The following is an 18561-nucleotide window of genomic DNA, read 5'->3' on the forward strand; positions in this document are numbered from 1 at the left end:
ACTCAGAGTTATGACCAACTTTCCCAAAGTACTTACGACTCAGTTCCGAGGTTCTGACAGCCACTGCCCCTTCTGTGTTCACATGAATTTTGAGTGCTTGGCAACCAGCCTACCAGGATTTATAGCTTTTTTGCTGAAAACCAGCATTTACTTCTGGTTTTTGGCAAAAATGTGCTATAATGAACAAAGGGTTCTCTTAACAACTGCAGATTTCCCTTATGACTGCATTTATTCACTTAACAACTGTCCAAAAAAGTTGTAAAATTGGGTTGGTCACATGCTGTATGGCCATCACAACTTATGGACAGACTTCATTATGATTGTAAGTTGAGGGCTATCTATATCGCAAAGCTGTAATTTAAAGACATCATTCTATCCACTAATGAGTAGTTGACAAACAAATCTTGGAAATGTGAAGATTTTTTTTTTATCTGAATGTGATATTCTGTGAAGTTGGCAGTATAGAAATTGCTGTGGGCCATCAACCACCAATTTCAAGCTACAAAGTATACTTTGAAGGGAAATCATCATGTTCAGAAATTGCCACTTTTCTACCTTCTGGTTGCTGGTCTTTTTTTTTTTTTTACACTTTGATGAATTGATGATGATCCAATCCAGTCTTAATGTAATAAAAAGGGGGCATTTGATTGAAAATGAATTTGGAGAGTGGAGAAGAAAAATAGGTGTTTTTTGTGGTTTAACAAGCATTTGTTTTTCTTATAAGCAAAATCATTTAGAAGTGGATGTTATTCAAGTGAATCTACAGATTTGTGTTTATCCATTTTCTTTGATTTTTAGGCAAAAGTAGACAATGAGATCCTTGATTACAAGGATTTAGCAGCTATTCCCAAAGTCAAGGCCATCTATGACATTGAGCGCCCAGATCTAATTACTTACGAACCTTTCTACACTTCTGCCTACGAAGAGAGACAAGAAAGGCAGAGCCTTGGAGAGGTAATGAATTGGAAGTTCAATTTGGAAACCAATTCACTTCTTATATGTAGTTTAGCTTCTGTTCTTTCTATAAACAGCTGATGCAATAGTCAAAATGCTTCATATTTCTCAACTTCTTGCTTCTTTATAGCTTTGTAAAAAAATGTGAGCATTGGATTCTGCTGCTTTACTTTCCTTTTTCATCAATAACTATGTGCGCAGGGATGCCTATCCCACAGAGCTCTTCCCTGTCACCTTTATGCACACGCTTGACTGGTGGTAGCCAGGAACTTCTGATTGTGAAGCACCTAGATGGGCATAAAATATTCAGGATTTACTTTCCCTAGAAGTGGTGTAGATTCTTAAAGAAATACTGCTACGTGGGTAGAGCATCTGTGTGAGACATGAGCAGTAAAATGCTGTCCAAGTACAAGAAAACATTATTGGAATTGTAAGAATGACGCTGGAGTACATGTTTCAAAAAATCATTATTATTTTAGGTACATGAGTTCTCTGTGTTTGTTCAGAAACCTTTTTTAAATTAAACTAGCTATATCAATTGAAATGGAATAGCATTCATCCAGAGATAAGGATGTCCCCTTCTGGACCTTTGTAGGACATTGAAGACACTGATATTCCTCCTTGCGCCAAGAAATGAACCAGATCTGTTGGCAAATTACTTTGTTTCAGTCTGTGTGAATTGATTATGGAATATTTGGACCCAGACAAAAACTATGTTTATGTATTATTATTAATGTGGGCTTTTCTTTATGTTAGGCTTATACATACATGAACAACAGAGAAAAGAAGAACTTTAGTAGTCATATAATTATCCTAAACATTTTGATCATATGATGTGTTTTCTTGGAAAGATTGTACCTCAGGTTTACTACACAGAAATGTTTTCACAGAGTGCCACCTAGTGGAAGCCAAGAAACACATAGATTTTATTTTGTTAGTGAACCTAAAACTCATTTAAGAATAAACAATTCTTAACAATTCTTAATGAAAAAATGTAATTATCTACCACTTTTGTGGTATAGCTCTGATCCATTTTGTCTTTGTTCACATTTACTCCTCAGGCTGCATTTTTTTTCAAGGGCCTCTAATTTATGCTCTATCTTTATTACTGATTTTGATTTTGATTTTAATTTGTTGCTCATTTCATCCATTTCAAATATTTTTCTCACCTTGATTTTGTATCAGTCAGTCGTATTTTTGAATAAGCTTACTGTTGTTATGTAATGTAATTTTACTGCAAAATCATATGCAGTAAAAAAAAGTGCAGACGTTATTAGTAGAATATATGTTATTTCAATATGTGTTGGCAGAGTAGATATCAACCCAAACATACATACATACATACATACATACATATATATAAAAGCAGTTAATTTTTATACAGTGATTATAATAGGAATGATTAAAATGGAACCAAGAAGGTTTTAGGTGCATATTTATGTTTTCTTGGGATCTTGAACCAATAGCCTTTTCCTTTCTGGTGTTGACTTTCTTTCAGTGCTTTCCATTGTAAAGTCTGCAATCCCAATTGTAAATCCAACCCTGGCTTGGATTTTGGAAAATTTGACTTAAATGAATCAAATAATACAAAATAACCTAGTTTTTACTAGATTTCTTTATCTCTTCTGTTGTTGAAAGACTAACATTTATTCTAATTCTGCTTCTTTTGCTTTCATTGTGCATAATATTATCGAATAAGTGAAGTTTTGATAAGTACTGAATGTGTAAAAATAATATCTTACATAGTCCTATAATATAATTTAGGAACATGTCATTAGATAGCCAAATGAATCATACTATGTTCCATTAGTTGGCTCATATATTATTGTTTCTTTCTTCTACTGTGTTAAGTCAGAGTAGGAAGAAAAATGCAATGGCTATGAAAGTGGATTAGATTGATCCCCAGCAGATAAGACCATAAGTCCTATTACTCATGATAACTGAATATTTTCTCCCATATGGTGGGTGCTATGAGAACAAGAAGAATGGTCTTGGTTGTGGGATTGTATAGACATCTGGTTGGCCTCTGTAAAAACAGTGTCCTGGACTGAGATAGCCTTTCATCTGAGTCAACATACCCTTCATAATGTATATAATACAATTCCTGCTGGCTCAGAAATTCTGGGAGCTGAAGTCCACAAGTCATAAAGAGCCATAGTTTCCCACCTCTCATTTAATACAATTGCATTACTCAGTTCTTCTCAGGAATATATCCGTGGGCTCTTCAGATAGTTGGACACTAGTCACGTTTTCTGCTTCTAGATGCAGAGAACTAAGGGCCAAACTCAATTGTGAATCTTCCTGCTGAAATGATAAAATGTCCTTTACAAGTCGGATGTTCCGTTATGAAACGGGGCTACCAGTTATGAAAACCCTAATAGTTTACATATTAAGTATTAATTCAGTAAAGGGGGAAATAATTAAAACCTGACCATGAAATATTCAGAAGATGTTAGATCCCTGATACTAGATGTCAAATATTAACAACATATTTTATTGTTCATTTTTATTATATTCTGGCTTGATTTATTCTTGTAGCCTAATGGATTTTATATATAGTCTATATAGTATGTAGTAAGGAGATTCAGCACTTTATTGTTTTCTGTTAAAATAAATTTAAAATGAAGCAGCTATAACCCCATTTTTCCCCCCTCAGAGTTCAAGATACGGCAGTTCTCCTGTGCATGATGAAAGTGTAAGTTGAAAAAAGACTAATGGACGATGATATAAAACAAATTGGCATTAGACAGTTTGTCTCTAGTTTGATTGTTTTATTTATACATGTTATCTATAAATGCACTGAAGAGTGGTTGTTAGATAAAATAGTAATATCTTTAAATCATAAGATATTAATTTATAACAAGCTGCCCAGAGTCCCCTTAACAAAGCAGATGAGCAGCATAAAAATGTAATAAATAAACAAGCAAACAACGTGTAGACTATATTCATTCAGCATGGTAGGTGACAAGGTGTACAGATTTCGTATACAGTTCTGCACACACAAAAGATGAAGATAAAGTTCAAATATGTTATTTTACAAGCAAGAGTTTATGCAACTTCTTATAAAACAAAGCTGCTAGCGATTCCATCTCTCAGGTTCTTGTGAACTGTTGTGAAAGTTCCTCTAGATTAGAATCATTTGGTTAAACAGCATTTCTTGCCATTTGCCTTCCACAGTTTTTTAAGAACCATTCTGAAAAACTGCAGTGTGGATTGAGCTTCAGCAAAGATATGCAGTTAAACAGATATGCCAAACTTCATCACAAACTGAGGTTCTCCAGTGCATGTCTAAGAACTCATAAACCATAGGTGCATAAAATTTGACTTAAATGCTATTTTTAAATAACTTTGGGCTATGGAAATCATAGAAAGGTATTGCTAACTGTCTCTTTGCTTTCTGTACATCAGAAAACGAAGATGGTAAAGCTAAACAAATCTCATTTTGGTCTGAAATAGTCATTTTATTTGAGATCAGCAAGTAAATTTTGTAAACAGTGAAGACATTTTTGCCCAAGAAATGTCAAAACAATTATTCCTCTTTCTTTTTAAATTATACTGTCAAGATGAAGTCTGACCATAGTTTACAACTTTACAGAGAAATTCTTTTTAAGTATGGCTTCAGTATCACATGTATTTGGTAAATTCCTAATAAAATTTCAAAGTCACTGAAAGATGAAAGCCAATGAGTTACCGTTACATTTATTTTTAGTTCGTAGAACTACAGTAGTTACATTACTAATGTTTATGATAATCAAGTTTCCAGTAAATGAAATCATTACTACAGTCATTTATTAATTTTGATTATATTAAGCACAAATTAACATTCCTGTAGCCCTAAACTCAAGCAGTTTCTTATATCCATAAATCTGACTATCAGAATTCTGTTGGAAATCTCTTAATTAAATTGGATGAAACAATCTTTCTCATGAAATTATCAATTATCTTTCAATATTTATGAGAGATTTGAGTAAAATGTCTTACCTGTAATCTCCTTTCTGCTTTGTCTTTCAGTCACCAAGGACACTCTCTCCAACTCCGTCTGCAGAGGTAAGTTTGATGAATATGTGCTGTATATGACCAATCAAACTTTCTTGTTAAGTTGACTACTGTATGATGGTGAGATAACAGTTTTTGTAAAAGAGAAGTAGTAGACGAAGCCCCTCTCTCAATACTATTTGTGATTGTCCTGTTAACAGTCCTTCCATCACAAAGAATGCTTCCTTATAATATCTAGCTTGGTATTTATGATCTGGTATGATACAAGTAGAGAAGCATTTTTGGAATAACATACTGTACCTGCTAAGCATGAGTGGAAGGTACAGCATGAGTAGGAGTTTTATCAGATCATCTGCTATAATACATACAATATTTTCTTCAGGGTTATCAGGATTTTCGAGATCGAATGATACACCGGTCAACCAGTCAGGGTTCCATTGGTTCCCCTGTATACAGTCGTCATAGCTACACTCCCACCATGTCACGTTCGCCACAGCATTTCCACAGACCTGGTAAGGATAATGCAATCATAGAACCAAATTTAAGAAACTATAATTATTTATCTTTTGGAATTACTAGGAAAGGGATCTACGTCTTTCAGTTGCAAAGCTATTTATTCATTATAAATCTGTGTTTCCTTTTCCTTCTCACTCTTGGTTAAGTGGATCTTTAGTTATTGTAGGAGAATAGGAATATTAGCTAATTAGAAATTAAATAGTTTCCTAAAATGGATTATATTATTTGGGTCAATAATTAATGAAGAGGACATAGGAAATTAAATTTCTCTAGTTTTTTTCACCAACAGCAAATAATTATGAATTTTAGGTTATGGGCATTTTTAATAAAGTCAGAGTTTCTGATTTTTTTGAATATTCCTTAACATAACTTCTCATTGTTTGATGATGAAAATGTAAAACCATTCCATTTTTTAAAAGTCTTTATTAAACTCTAGAGGAAGGAAGTTACAGTATGGTATTTTTTAAAAAAAGAGGAAAGAAATATTTTTTTAAAAAAAAGTTGTCAGGGGAAGCAGTTTCACAGCTGAAATGCCAGATATGCATACAGAAGTAAAGCAATCCATGAGTCAAACTCAGTTTCTGGTGATCTTGGTAATGTTATGAAAGTTGCCTATCTTTGCCTTTTTCTGTGATATTTTTTTCAACTACCCAATTTAGTAAACAAGACTACTTAAACAATCCCGCATCGAAGTATTATTAGAGTCAATTTCGTTTAGATTTCACAACCTGCCAAAGTCATATAGCTACTGCCACCGTGATTCAACTAGTTCTCTTCTGTTACACCTGGGCTTTTCTTTTAGAAATATTCTGCATCAATATTAATTTTGCAATTTGTTAATATACAGTATGTTAATATTAAATAGCCATTTGAAATTTTACTTTATCTTTAAAACTAACATAACAATATAAAGTTAATACTTTTTGAGAGATTTTAAAATTGTGATGATATTATAGGAAGTCAATTGGCACCATGAACAATTTTATACCCTCAGATTTTATTATTTTTCCAGATCTTATCTTTGGTGAAGAAAAGTAAATTCAGTAGAAACAAAGCTTGTCTTTAAGAATGCCCACCTACCTAAAATATCTATATTCATGCTTTTGTAAGCCTCTGAACTCTACAGTTTCATACTTATTTATTTCCTGAAAGTTTTCTTCTGGTAAACCAAGTAAAAAGTTATAGTGATTAGAACTTATATTCTATTTTTTAATATGATTCTTCTCTAGTGATTATATTATATTAACATTTTCATTAGAAGAACATTTTGTTATTTGTTTGATATATATGGCCACATATTTGCCAAGCAACTATAGCTTTTCTTCTATTAGCACAACCTATAACAAACAACCTAAGCTTTCATTTGTAATTGTTTGGTCTAATTCTTCCTCAGATAATTGTTCCTTGGAAAATAAGTTAAAAATGAGAGTTGCATGAATGCCAATTCTGCCTTGTTTGTTTGTATATAAGGAAATATGGATTTAAGTTGAAGCGAAGGTATATTCAATGTAAATCTGATTTTTCCACATTTCTTCCTATGAATTTTTCCTGCAGTAAGAAACCTCTTTCATTTCCTTTGTGTAGTCTTCAGATTCCTACTTATGAGAGCTTGTCCCTCTGTTTCCCTCAGCCTCTAGCCACTTTTCCTGCTTCTGTCTTATTTGGTCTTCTCTTTTCTTTGTTTCTGCTTTGTCCTGCTTCATGAATCCTTGCTGCCGCAGAGCTGTTGTCTAACGGTGTGCAGCGGTTAGCCCTCCTACGCACTAATAACCCAATCTCTACACACAATGATTCCCGCCCCTACTCCCCTTTCCGACACCACTTCATTCCCTATGTCAAAGGTAAGAAGACAGGCCATTCAAGCTAGTGTCCAAATGACTGGAGATTTATTAGCATTCTAGGGAAGCTAATAAACCACATCTCCATAAGATGGCTGTCCACTCCGTGGTCCTAGCATGCTCAGATTTTTGTCATAAAGATTATGCTAGACCTGGCATATCTTCTTTTCTTTGAGAAAGTATGTCCTTTCTAAGGGTCCTCCATAGATGAAGTGGTAAAGATTTCTTAAGAAAATGTGACTGCTTGAGAACTGAGATATTTATCATTTTTTTGAGATTAATTTGGAAACTATTGTAGAAAATTCATCTCTGTTTTCAAACACACTGATATGATCCACATTTTCCTAATCTTAAAGTCCCAGACCACATACTAGTTATGCATGAATTTAATGGGTATCTTGCATATATACCAGCTTCCAATATAGATATGTATGCATATATGTAAGAACAGTTTCCTGTTAAGAATCCAAAAATGTTATTTCAAATTTTTGGGATGAATGCTATGTTTAAATGTGTCCTTTCATCCCATACACTTGCCATATCAATAATGGAGCATGCTTATATTGCAAATTTTAATCTCTAATGTAGAAAGATGCTTCACATTTTGTCCACAACAATTGTCAATGATTCTCTAGCATTTCAGAAAAGAGGGGATTTTTTTAGCTGTACTTGCAAGTTTCACAAGGAAATCTGTGAACTTGTTTATGGAAAATATGTATTCTAACACAAAACCATGGCCTTTCATACAGTGATGTGTAGGTCAATTGATACAACATTTCATAATCTAAGACTGATATATTTTAACTTAACACCTACATTTTGAGAATTCTCTGATTCTTTTCCAATTGTTTGCTTCATCCACCACTTTGAGCTTCCTTAACCTAGTTTTCCTTAATAACTATTACATCACCTAGTCCCTGTATTCAGCATTACTTTCTCAGGAATGGTTAAACAGTAGAATTGGCTTAATTAATAAAAGTGAAACAAGTTTTAAATGCAGGCCTAATCATGCATGCTTAACCTTCCAAAAGCAAATGAAGCAATAAATATGTCAGTATACATAGATCTCAATCTCCTAATTATGCTAATATAAAATACAATTGCAACCTTATTCTCACTTTGTTTCACTCATGAGGTCCCTTAAAAACAGAGGCACAGCTCATATTTGCATGCACTTGATGCATAAATTCTACTTTTACATTTCCATGTTTATTTCATGCTTTTTAAGGCATTCTTCTGTCATGGCAAAGCTTCAAGATCAACTCATAGTTACCATTTTCTGAAAAGTAAATCTATCTGAAAGACTGAATTTGTCATTTGGGTTGATATTTCAAATTCAGGGTATGGGGAGGAAAATATATGCATCCAAGTGAATTAAGTGGAATTAAATTGGGAGTCTTTCATCAGTGAAAGATCTCCATTAGTGGAACATACCTTCTAAAACTACTCAAGTATTTTGGAAGATTACTCCCTTCCCAATTCACTGATGTAAAAAATCTGCTGGAAATTATTGACTGTATTATGTACAAGGGCAATTCGGACATTAGCAGATACAGAACTTTTATTATACACATTAGAAAAATACAGCATTACATTACTCTTTGACATAATCACTATTCAAATTGAGGCACTTCTCATAACGTTTTACAAGGTTTGAAATTCCTTAGTAGTAGTCGCTCGGCACCAAATCTGGGCTATTGGGGGGGGGTTGATCAAAAACATCCCAACAGAACTGCTTCAAAAATTATTGGGTGCATCTAGCGGTGTGCAGGCGAGCATAATCGTGAACCAACACATACTGGAAGTCAGCATGCCTCAAAACTTGTTATGGATGGCTCATCTGAGTTTTCGTAACGTTTCACAGTAGACTTCTGAATTGATGGTTGAACCACGCTCCATGAACTTCACTCGCAGTATTCCTTTGGCATCTTCACATTTGGCTGGATTTTCTATGGCACCACTTCCAGTGTGGTGTTAGTTCATGTTAATGCTTGCCTGCACACCTCTAGATGCACCCAAGAACTTTTGAAACAGTTCTGTTGGAATATTTTTGATCACCCCCTCCCCCATAGCCCAGATTTGACGCCGAGTGACTACTAAGGAATTTCAAAGAGACAAGTGCCTCAATTTGAATGGCGATTATGTCGAAAAGTAATGCAATGTTGTAGTTTTCTAATGTATATAATAAAAGTTCTGCGAGTGTCTGTCATTGATAACCAAATGGAGGTTTATTTCCGAATTGCCCTCGTATGTCATAGTTACTTCAAAGAATTGTGAGAATGTGTGTGAACATTAGTGACTGTTACTTTCTTTTCATTTCTCTGTCCATACTTACTGGCAGCTTCAACTTGGGCTGCTTGGAAGTTTGCTTCTGCGCATTGTTAATAGTAATGGTTAGGAACCTAGCATTAATTTTGCAATTATGCTAAATAGTTTTCTAATAGTTATATAGCATATCCCAAAATATAAGGAGTTTTTCCTTCTAGGAATTCTTTTCAACCAGCTCAACCAGTTTTAAATTAGGAACACTTACCGCTGAATTGGTCCCAAAAAAACCTAGGATCAGAGATTCTAATACTAAACAGCAGTGGATCTATGAGATTCTCTAAGTCTAAGAAATAGATGTCTCCAAATGATTTCCCTGCAGGTCATGATGTTATAACAGAAAATATTGTTACTACTTAATTACCAAACACTTAATGATACTTTGTTTCTCTTGTTTTAGAAGTTCTGCTTTGGACCTTCTGTTTTCATTTATTGCTTTTCGTGTTAGCTTATCTCTTCATTTGCATCTTACTCTACATATTTTAAATTGAAGTACAATATTCCAAAACATGCAGTGCGCTGTTCTAATTAAGGAAATAATTGTGTGCTTCCTGGACAGATCATCATAATAGTGGTGATGTATATTAGAATCTATTCTTGAATCAATATACTGTCATTTACATAGTGAACTTGAAACCAAGATTATTTTAGCATAGCTGCAGGACATATCACAGGTGTAATATTTAGATTATGTAGTTTTTCTAAGTGTATTTAAAGAATGAGAAATATTAGTCCCCTACCCCATCAAACTCAACCTTTTGTAGAAGAATATTATCTTGAAGGAAACCAAATGTATCAAATAAGTCCAAGCTTCATGATTTCTAACCTTAGGAAATTCATATGCACTTGAGATGCCTGCACCATCCTGGAGGGTTTTGTTTTTAGTGCTGGAGACAAGAATGCAGTAAAGATGTAGGTGGGAGGAGCTTGGCAGGCACGTCAAGAGAATTATTTAATGCAATTGTGATTCTCACAAGCCATGCTGCAGAGTCAAGTCAAAGCAAGTGCTAGCTGGTGGTCATCAAGAACTGGAACAACTTCTTTTTCCCTAGGTAAATATAAGAGCAAAAGAAACTAATTCTGAAATATTTGCTAAACATGAAGAACTGAAAGAGTTTGTGGCTTCCATGTTAGCAACTTGTGCATTACACCCAAAAGACCTTACAATACACAATTGAACTGATCTTAATTTTATTTTTTAATACAAATACTTATATTCTACCATTCAATGCTTGACAGCATTAAAAGCAACATACCACCAGTGGAAATAAATGGTTAGTCAAGTTTTTGTCTATTAACTTGAACATTACAAATTAAAATTATACTTATCATTTATCCACAGCTCAATTTTTAAGCTAGTTGGTAATGAGAAGGTATTAGGAAAATCCAAAGAGGTACTCCAGCTGCCATTTTATTTCTGTTGTTTATTTCTGTTGTTTAACATTGTTAGTCACCTAGAGTTATTAACTTGAGATGGGCAGCCACATAAAGTGAATGAATAAACAAACAAACAAATCAAATATTAGATTTTTTTACATGCAGATTTTTTTAAAAAATCACACAAGCAAGTGAACAGAGACAAAATACTCCATGAGTATATTCTATGAATATGGATCAACGGTGGAGTTCCCCAGGCATATGGGGGGGGGACTTCAACTTGCCTTCTCTGGGGTTTGAAGTAATACAAGAGTTCTTGATGACTACGATAATCATGGACCTGGTCCAACTTGTTGATGGTTCTATTCATGCAGGGAATTACACATTAGATTTGGTGTTTGCCTCAGGGCAGTGGCATTGTGATCTGGATTTGGGAGACATTAAAATCATTCCCTTGCCACGTACAGATCACTCTAATCCTAGAATTCTCCATAGCTGCCCTACCACCACAGGGGAATGGAGCCTATTCAGTTGGCTCACCCCAGTGCCTGATGGACCCAGTATGAGCTTGGGATTTTTCAAGAAATTCTGACACATGTCTTGGCAGAGGCCTGGTTGCAGCTTGGAATGAGCAGGTAACAAGACCGTGGATTTAATTGCAGCTATGTGGATGCCTGTGTATGTGAATTTGATATGACATCATAGTTTACTGAGTAGCTCCAAAAAATAAAGCAACATAAGAGATGCCTAGAGGGCTGCTGGAGGAAGACAGAATGAGGCCAAGCACAGGTGAGATCCTGTATTAGGACTTACCTTGTGGCAATAAGGTTAGCAAAGTATATCTTCATCCTTATTGCATCTGCAGATAACTGCTGAGCAGTTCTGTTTCAGGTGACCAAGTCCTCCTGGGTAAGGAAGAGCTGTGGGAGTCTTTACAGTGCTGCTGTGAAAAATATTCTTGGCATCTATCAGACAAAGTTGCTCATCTTCACTGTGAGTTGAATTTTGGTAGGAAATCCTTTGAAAGTGATCGAGACACTTTGTATGCCTTGTGATCTGGGAAGAGTTTGAGCCAGTTGAATCTGAGGAAGTGGACAGAGGTCTTGTGGCTATGAGCTTGGTTCCCTGTGTTCTTGACCAATGCCCCTCGTGATTGATTAAGGCTTCCTAGAAGCTGACATGCAGTTGGGTTCAAGCAGTGGTTAATGCATCTTTGTGAGAGGGAATGGTACTGCCTGCCTTAAGAGAGTGTTTGTGTGACCCCTTCTCAAGAGGGCATCCTTGAACTCAATGGTGCTAGACAATTTTCATCCAGTCTCTAACCTTCTCTTTTAGCGATGGTTTTTAAGGTGGTAGGTGGTGTACAGATGCAAAGGGCCCTGGATGAAACACATTATCTGAACTCATTTCTGGATTCAGGCCAGGGCACTGAAATGGCATTGGTCATACTTGTCAATAATTTTTGGAGAGCTCAGGATAAGGTGGTGCAACGAACCCCTGGACCTCTCCGTGGCTTTCAGTACCATCAAGAATGGCAGTCATCTAGGCTTCAGGGGTTGGGAGTGGGAGCACTGTGTTACAGTGATTCTCCTTCCTTTATGTTCCAATCGGTGTTGGGGTGGGGAGAAAAGGTGAAGCCCTAGGTCCTTGCATTGTGGAAGCCTTAGAGCTCAAGTCTTTTGCCTCTCTTCTTTAATATGAAACTGCTGGGGGAGATCATTTGCTCTTCTGGTATTGGCCAAGTGTCTGCAGACTGTAACAGTCTGGTTGAGAAGAAGCCAGCTTCAACTCAAACCTGGCAAGAAGGAGCAGCTCTAGGTTTTCAGCTCCCCAGATGATATTTCATCTTTGTCTTTGGTTGAGGTGGCACTTCCCTGGGCTGAGGTGAGTCCTCTTAGTCTCATGATTCTTGCTTAAGGAACAGGTTGTAACTATGGCTGGGTAGAGGAGACTTTGCACAATTGCCTAGTGCACCAATTATGTCCCTTTTTGTACTGTTAGGCCTTGCTTATGGTTACTCATGACTTGGTCACTTCCTGTTTGGATTACAGCAGTATGCTCTACATGTGGCTGCTCTTGAAGTCCACTTGGAAGTTACACCTGATCCAGAATGTGGGGGTGCATGCAGTGATGTTAGGTTTAGCCACATTATACCCCTGTTGCATGAGCTGTACTAGCTCCCAATTTCCTTTCCCAGTGCTGGTTCTTTCCTTTAAAACCCTAAAATATATAAGATCAGGTTAACTAAAAGACATCCTCTCCCCAAGGACATCTGCCCACCCTATCAGTTTGGATAGGGTGGGCATGCTTCTAGTCCCTACCCTTAAATGTTGCCATTTTATGGACCTAGGAAATGTGTCTTTTTTTTGGGAAATGTGGCAGCCCCTGCCCTATAGAACGCTCTTCCCATTGACGTTTGGCAGGCCTCCACCCTTTTAGCCTTCCTAAAAGCACCTAAGACCTGGCTTTCCCCCCAAGTCTTTGGATAGGGTGAGATTAGAAGAAGACTTTGTGGTGGACTGCATATAAAAGTTTTAACTGTGGTGCCAAATTTTGATATTTGTGGTTTTAACATTTTTATTGCACACGTATGTTATTTTAGCTAGTGGTAGTGAGCTGCCCAGGGTTTGGTACAAGATGGGGAGCTATATAAATATTTTAAATAAATAAATAAATAAATATATATCTACGCAATCCTATTGCATTGCAAGCCAGAAGTTGGGGGACTTTGTTATTTGCAGTGATCTTCCTGAAGAGAAGGAACTCTTTCATGTAGCCGCATGAAATCTAAACCTGCTTGGAGTCAAAGAAGATATTACTTGTTCATCATTTTGTACCTATACTTTGGAAATGGATAAGTGCACCACATAAGTGCAGTTGATAGGAGAGAAAAGCTAGTTACGTGTTTTCTTCCCAAAGCTTTAGAAGCTGCTACTTAAACACTTCGTCATTGTTGTTTCTTCCATGATTTTTTTTAGAGCTGACCTTACCATTTGGCAGAGTAGGAATCTATCCCAAGATTTGATTTGGCTGCCTTAAGCAGGGTAACACTTATATAGCCATAGATGTAGATACATGATACTGATATTTCCAGCAAAATGGAGGCATCTCTTATCATTATCGATGTCCCTCTAATAAAAACTATTTTCCGCTTTAAGTACTATTCGTATACGTCCTGCCTTGACATGGGGAAGGAGCAGAAAGATTCAAAGCATTTACTCTTCTGTCTCAGGCAAGAAAATGTTTGGACCAGCCTTGCTTCCCCGGAAGCTTATCTGGAGATGATTCTCCAGTTGAACAAAATGTATCTCCAATGAGGAGTAATATGGTTTAAATTAATAAGGAATGAACAACTGCACCAGACATTAACTGGGATAACTTGTAGCCTCTTTGCTCATTTTTCATGTGTGATCATTTTAAGTACGGGAGCTTCGTTTGCATGAGAATTAACTTGGACACCAACTTGATTTGCATTTTGCCTAGCAATAATTTTGCCAAATGTTGTTACTTGTATACTGAAGCATTTAAATCCAGTAATTCCAATTGTCTTTTTCTATTCCTTTTCACATCTCATTTGTGTAATTTAAATGCATGGTATCTTTTATGCATGCTATTGATATGAATGAGTGAGTGAGTGAGTGAGTGAGTGAATGAATGAATGATATAATGCAAGCTGCCAAATTTCAGCCTAAAACGAATGATTCCTTTAATATATAATAGCAGTGCCTTACAATACTAGCCACATTTCTTAACTCTCCTGTATATAGTTTTGTTTGTTTTTCCTTCTCTGGTTTTCCCCTTGCCATTGACTTTTGGTTGGGTTTTTACTTATGCCTGCCTCTTTACTGCTCTCTTTGTTTTGTTTGTTTGTTTGTTTTTCCATTCTCCTCATTGGAGGCAATGAGCCGTCCAGCGGTCGGAATTCCCCGGCCCCTTATCGGCCCGACAGTCGCCCTCTAACACCAACTTACGCTCAGGCCCCTAAACATTTCCATGTTCCAGGTAGGAGTGGCATTGTGTGTCTTGGTGTCTTGTCCGAGTGTAGACTGTAGTAGCCTTTGTAACTCTTTGTTTTTGTCTCCATCGCTGCATGCTGTTTAGTTGTTTTGAACTTGGGATATACCCTAAACTGGTTTTAAATCCAGACTTGTTCATTTAATTTTGGAACAATTAGAAAATGCTGGATATGGGGAGATTTTTAGTTATAAAATTAATATTTCTCCATAGAGAAAACAGCGATACATAGTGGTTTAGTTTAGCTGCAAAGCCCAATTTTTTTTCTTGTTTGTCTCAGAGTTATACCATGTTGATATTGGCTAGTATTTTTTAACAAAGGACAAGATACAAGATGCAGTCCTAAGCATACTTGAAAGAAATTAAACATTATCAGCTTTTCTTATAAATTTTCAAAAGTAAAAAGGAAACTAAGAATAGTAAAAGGAAGAATTTACATGACACCATCTCAATAATAGCATTAATTATTCAGTTAGTCTTATCTATGTACATATCATTTGCAATTGATTGGTTTACATGATCTTAGAAAAAATAGAAAATTAACTATACATACTGGTATAAAGAGACAAAACATCAAAATAGGCCTCTGCTGAAAATCCCATAACAACAGAATGCTTTATCAATATCAATATCAATGTCAAAATGGAGGTAAGTTCTTCATACCTTTATATCTTTGTATACTTGAAAAAGAAGGGGTATCCTTCATTCTTATGGGTTTTTTTGTTATCATTGGTAAGTGCAATATCCATTTTGTTTGTCTTCTGATCAGTAACCACACAATTAGTGCATAGTTTAAAAAGAACGGGAGTCTTCCAATTAAAAACCCTCAAATTAATAGCTAGATACCTTTTTGTAAAAGGAAGCTACTGTAGTGTCCAGACATACCTGTGACTCAGTGGGGCAGTTGATCACCTCCTCTCCACAAGAATTAAGACTTTCTGTGGTTTGTCAGTCACTCTCAGTCAATATAGATGTGACACGGAGAAGCCAAGATATCCTTCCATTTAATTTTGATATGTTGATATTCTAGATTTTTTCTGTACCTTTGCATACTTAATTTAGTATAACCTATTAACTATTTATAAATAATACTGTAGGCATATTATTTAAATGTCAGATAGTTAACAGAGATTTCTGAAGTACTTAAAACTGTAGGACTACTTTCTTGGTCAGCATGTTGCATTTCTCATTATTCCAAGAATCCCTAAGAAGAAAACTGGCAGGTTGACACAATTATGGAGCACCCATGGAAAACGGCAGCAGTGATCAGTTTTCTGACATTTCCCATTTCTTTTCACCACAACTTTTGTTCCCCTCTCACTGCTGTCCCTGGGTGGGTCAGTGAGGAGAGCTATAAATCCACGGGTCACTTGACTTACTTTAGCTATATATAGACCTGATATGTAATATGTGGGGATTGTACTCCAAAAGGTTATCAGATTAGGACAGAAAGATGGACTATGTGCAATTTAAATTAATGAAATTAATTAAATATATTTAGTATTTTCCAGCCAAGGTTTCAAAGGGTCAGAAGGCTGTACCTAAAGGTCTGGGACTGCATATAAACCTGGGGCTCATGGCATGGGTCATGCCTTAAAAGGGTAGCATATCATTGTGTGGGACAGTTTTAAGATACAAATGGAATTAAGGTTTTGATTACATTTTGGATATTCCCCACTCCAATAGTTTCCTTCCCATTCTGGAGCTCTCTATCAAGAATGCATGTTTCAGAAGATTGGAGTCAAAAGCTCAAATGAACCCTAATATAGCCTAACTTTCAATCTTGTGTACATTTAATCTGGCTGTTACAATACTATACAACATCCATTGCTGATACTGGGAATATTTTAGAGACTATCATATTAGAATAAAAAGTATTTTTGGGAGGAAGAAAAATATTTACTAACATATAACAGAATTTACAGAGTTGGAAGAGACCTTGGAGGTGTTCTAGTGCAACCCCCTGGCTCAAACAACAAACCCTATACCATTTCAGACAAATGGTTGTCCAATCTCTTCTTAAAAACCTCCAGTGTTGGAGCACCTACAACTTCTGGAGGCAAGTTGTTCTATTGATTAATTGTTCTGTCAGAAAATTTCTCCTTAATTCTAGGTTGCTTCTCTTCTTGATTAGTTTCCATGCATTGCTTCTTGTCCTGCCTTCAGGTGTTTTGGAAAAGAGGTTGATCTCTCTTCTTTAAGGCAGCCCCTTAGATATTATTATTTATCTAAAGTTCCTTAAATGAAGATAACTATCCATTATGTACCATTCCCTAGATACATATACTGAATATCCTTGCCCAGCATGAAGTGATCTTGTTACACGTGGCAAATTGATGTGTCACAGAGCTCTCGTCTCAAAGGATTTGAAAGAGAGAAATGTCAGTCCCTTTATAATTTTAGCGACATTTCCTGTTAAACATGTCAAATATATATTTTCTAATAATTACTATGTGATTGTGATTACTATGTGATTGTAATTTTTTCAGCAAAGTAATAGAACAACTTGCAACAAAGCATTTAACTTCACAATCATCCAGTGCACACTTAGGTTTCTCCAAAACTGCCTATGTGGGGTTTTGAGCCAATACTACTGCTTAATCCAACCTATCCCTGAGGATTGTTGTGGGGAAAAAATGGAAGAAACAGTGCTTTCCTAGCTTCCATGAGATCTTGTACGAAAATAAGGAATCTTATAAATAAAAGAATAAATAAGATTGTGGTATTGCTTAGCAAAGAAAAAAGATGTAACCTGGTAAGGAAAAATTATTTTAAAATCTCTGGAACAAACCCAGCATTTAATGATTGCACTTTATAATAGCTGTTAACACAGTTTTTTAAATTACCATGTTTTTGATTGGCCATATTAATTAATTTGCAACAAGCTTTCTAATATAGGAGTGATGTACTATATAATGCATACCAATACCCGCTTTCAGTTCTCTGTAATCATAGGCATACTTAGAAATACACTCCACTGGACTCCAGTGGTGCTTATTTCTGTGTATAAGAGTGATAATGAAATGGACAGGATAGCATTCTCATTTTTCTCTGGCTGTTGAGTAAACATAGAGACAGAATGTCTTAATCCAAAAATGATTTTGGTTTTAGCGCATATTTTCTAAGAATCCTCTCTTACAACAATTATTAGCATTCTTGTTTTTCTATATTTCAGCAGAATAGCTGAAATAGCCAAACTCATGAAAAAGAACACCACTCCTATTTAAAACTATTAGAATTTGGATTTTTGAAAATACTGATTTGCCAAAAATTTATCCTGAAAAGGTGAACAACTATTTTGCAATATAAGCTGACCAGACCAAGTAACATGGCAAAAACATTTTTTGAAGTGCCATATAGTCTTGAAGAAAATAGCTCTAGTTCAAAAGGGAACTTCAGAAGCAAGTTCTGAAACTTTATGTAAATTCACATCATTAATGTCTGTGGTTGGAAAACAAATAGAACTTATGTGGCCAAGTTTCCTAGTTGATATGGTGAGCTATGTTCTGTGCAAATTATTTTTGTCTCCAACCAAGGCATC

General features: G+C 35.7%; 1 protein-coding gene across 1 annotated transcript in view; it reads left to right on the forward strand.

The window, feature by feature from the left end:
- Nucleotides 1–18561, forward strand: part of ABLIM1 (actin binding LIM protein 1) — a 151047-nt gene that overhangs the window by 111511 nt on the left and 20975 nt on the right. The window contains exons 10-14 of the mRNA XM_015815819.1: nt 799–954; nt 3611–3649; nt 4966–5001; nt 5333–5462; nt 14904–15008. Of these exons, the coding sequence (XP_015671305.1) occupies nt 799–954; nt 3611–3649; nt 4966–5001; nt 5333–5462; nt 14904–15008 (466 nt within the window). The remainder of the gene's footprint in view (nt 1–798; nt 955–3610; nt 3650–4965; nt 5002–5332; nt 5463–14903; nt 15009–18561) is intronic.

Source organism: Protobothrops mucrosquamatus, unplaced genomic scaffold (genome assembly GCF_001527695.2).
Source record: "Protobothrops mucrosquamatus isolate PMUCROS unplaced genomic scaffold, P.Mucros_1.0 scaffold378, whole genome shotgun sequence".
Lineage (NCBI taxonomy): Eukaryota > Metazoa > Chordata > Lepidosauria > Squamata > Viperidae > Protobothrops > Protobothrops mucrosquamatus.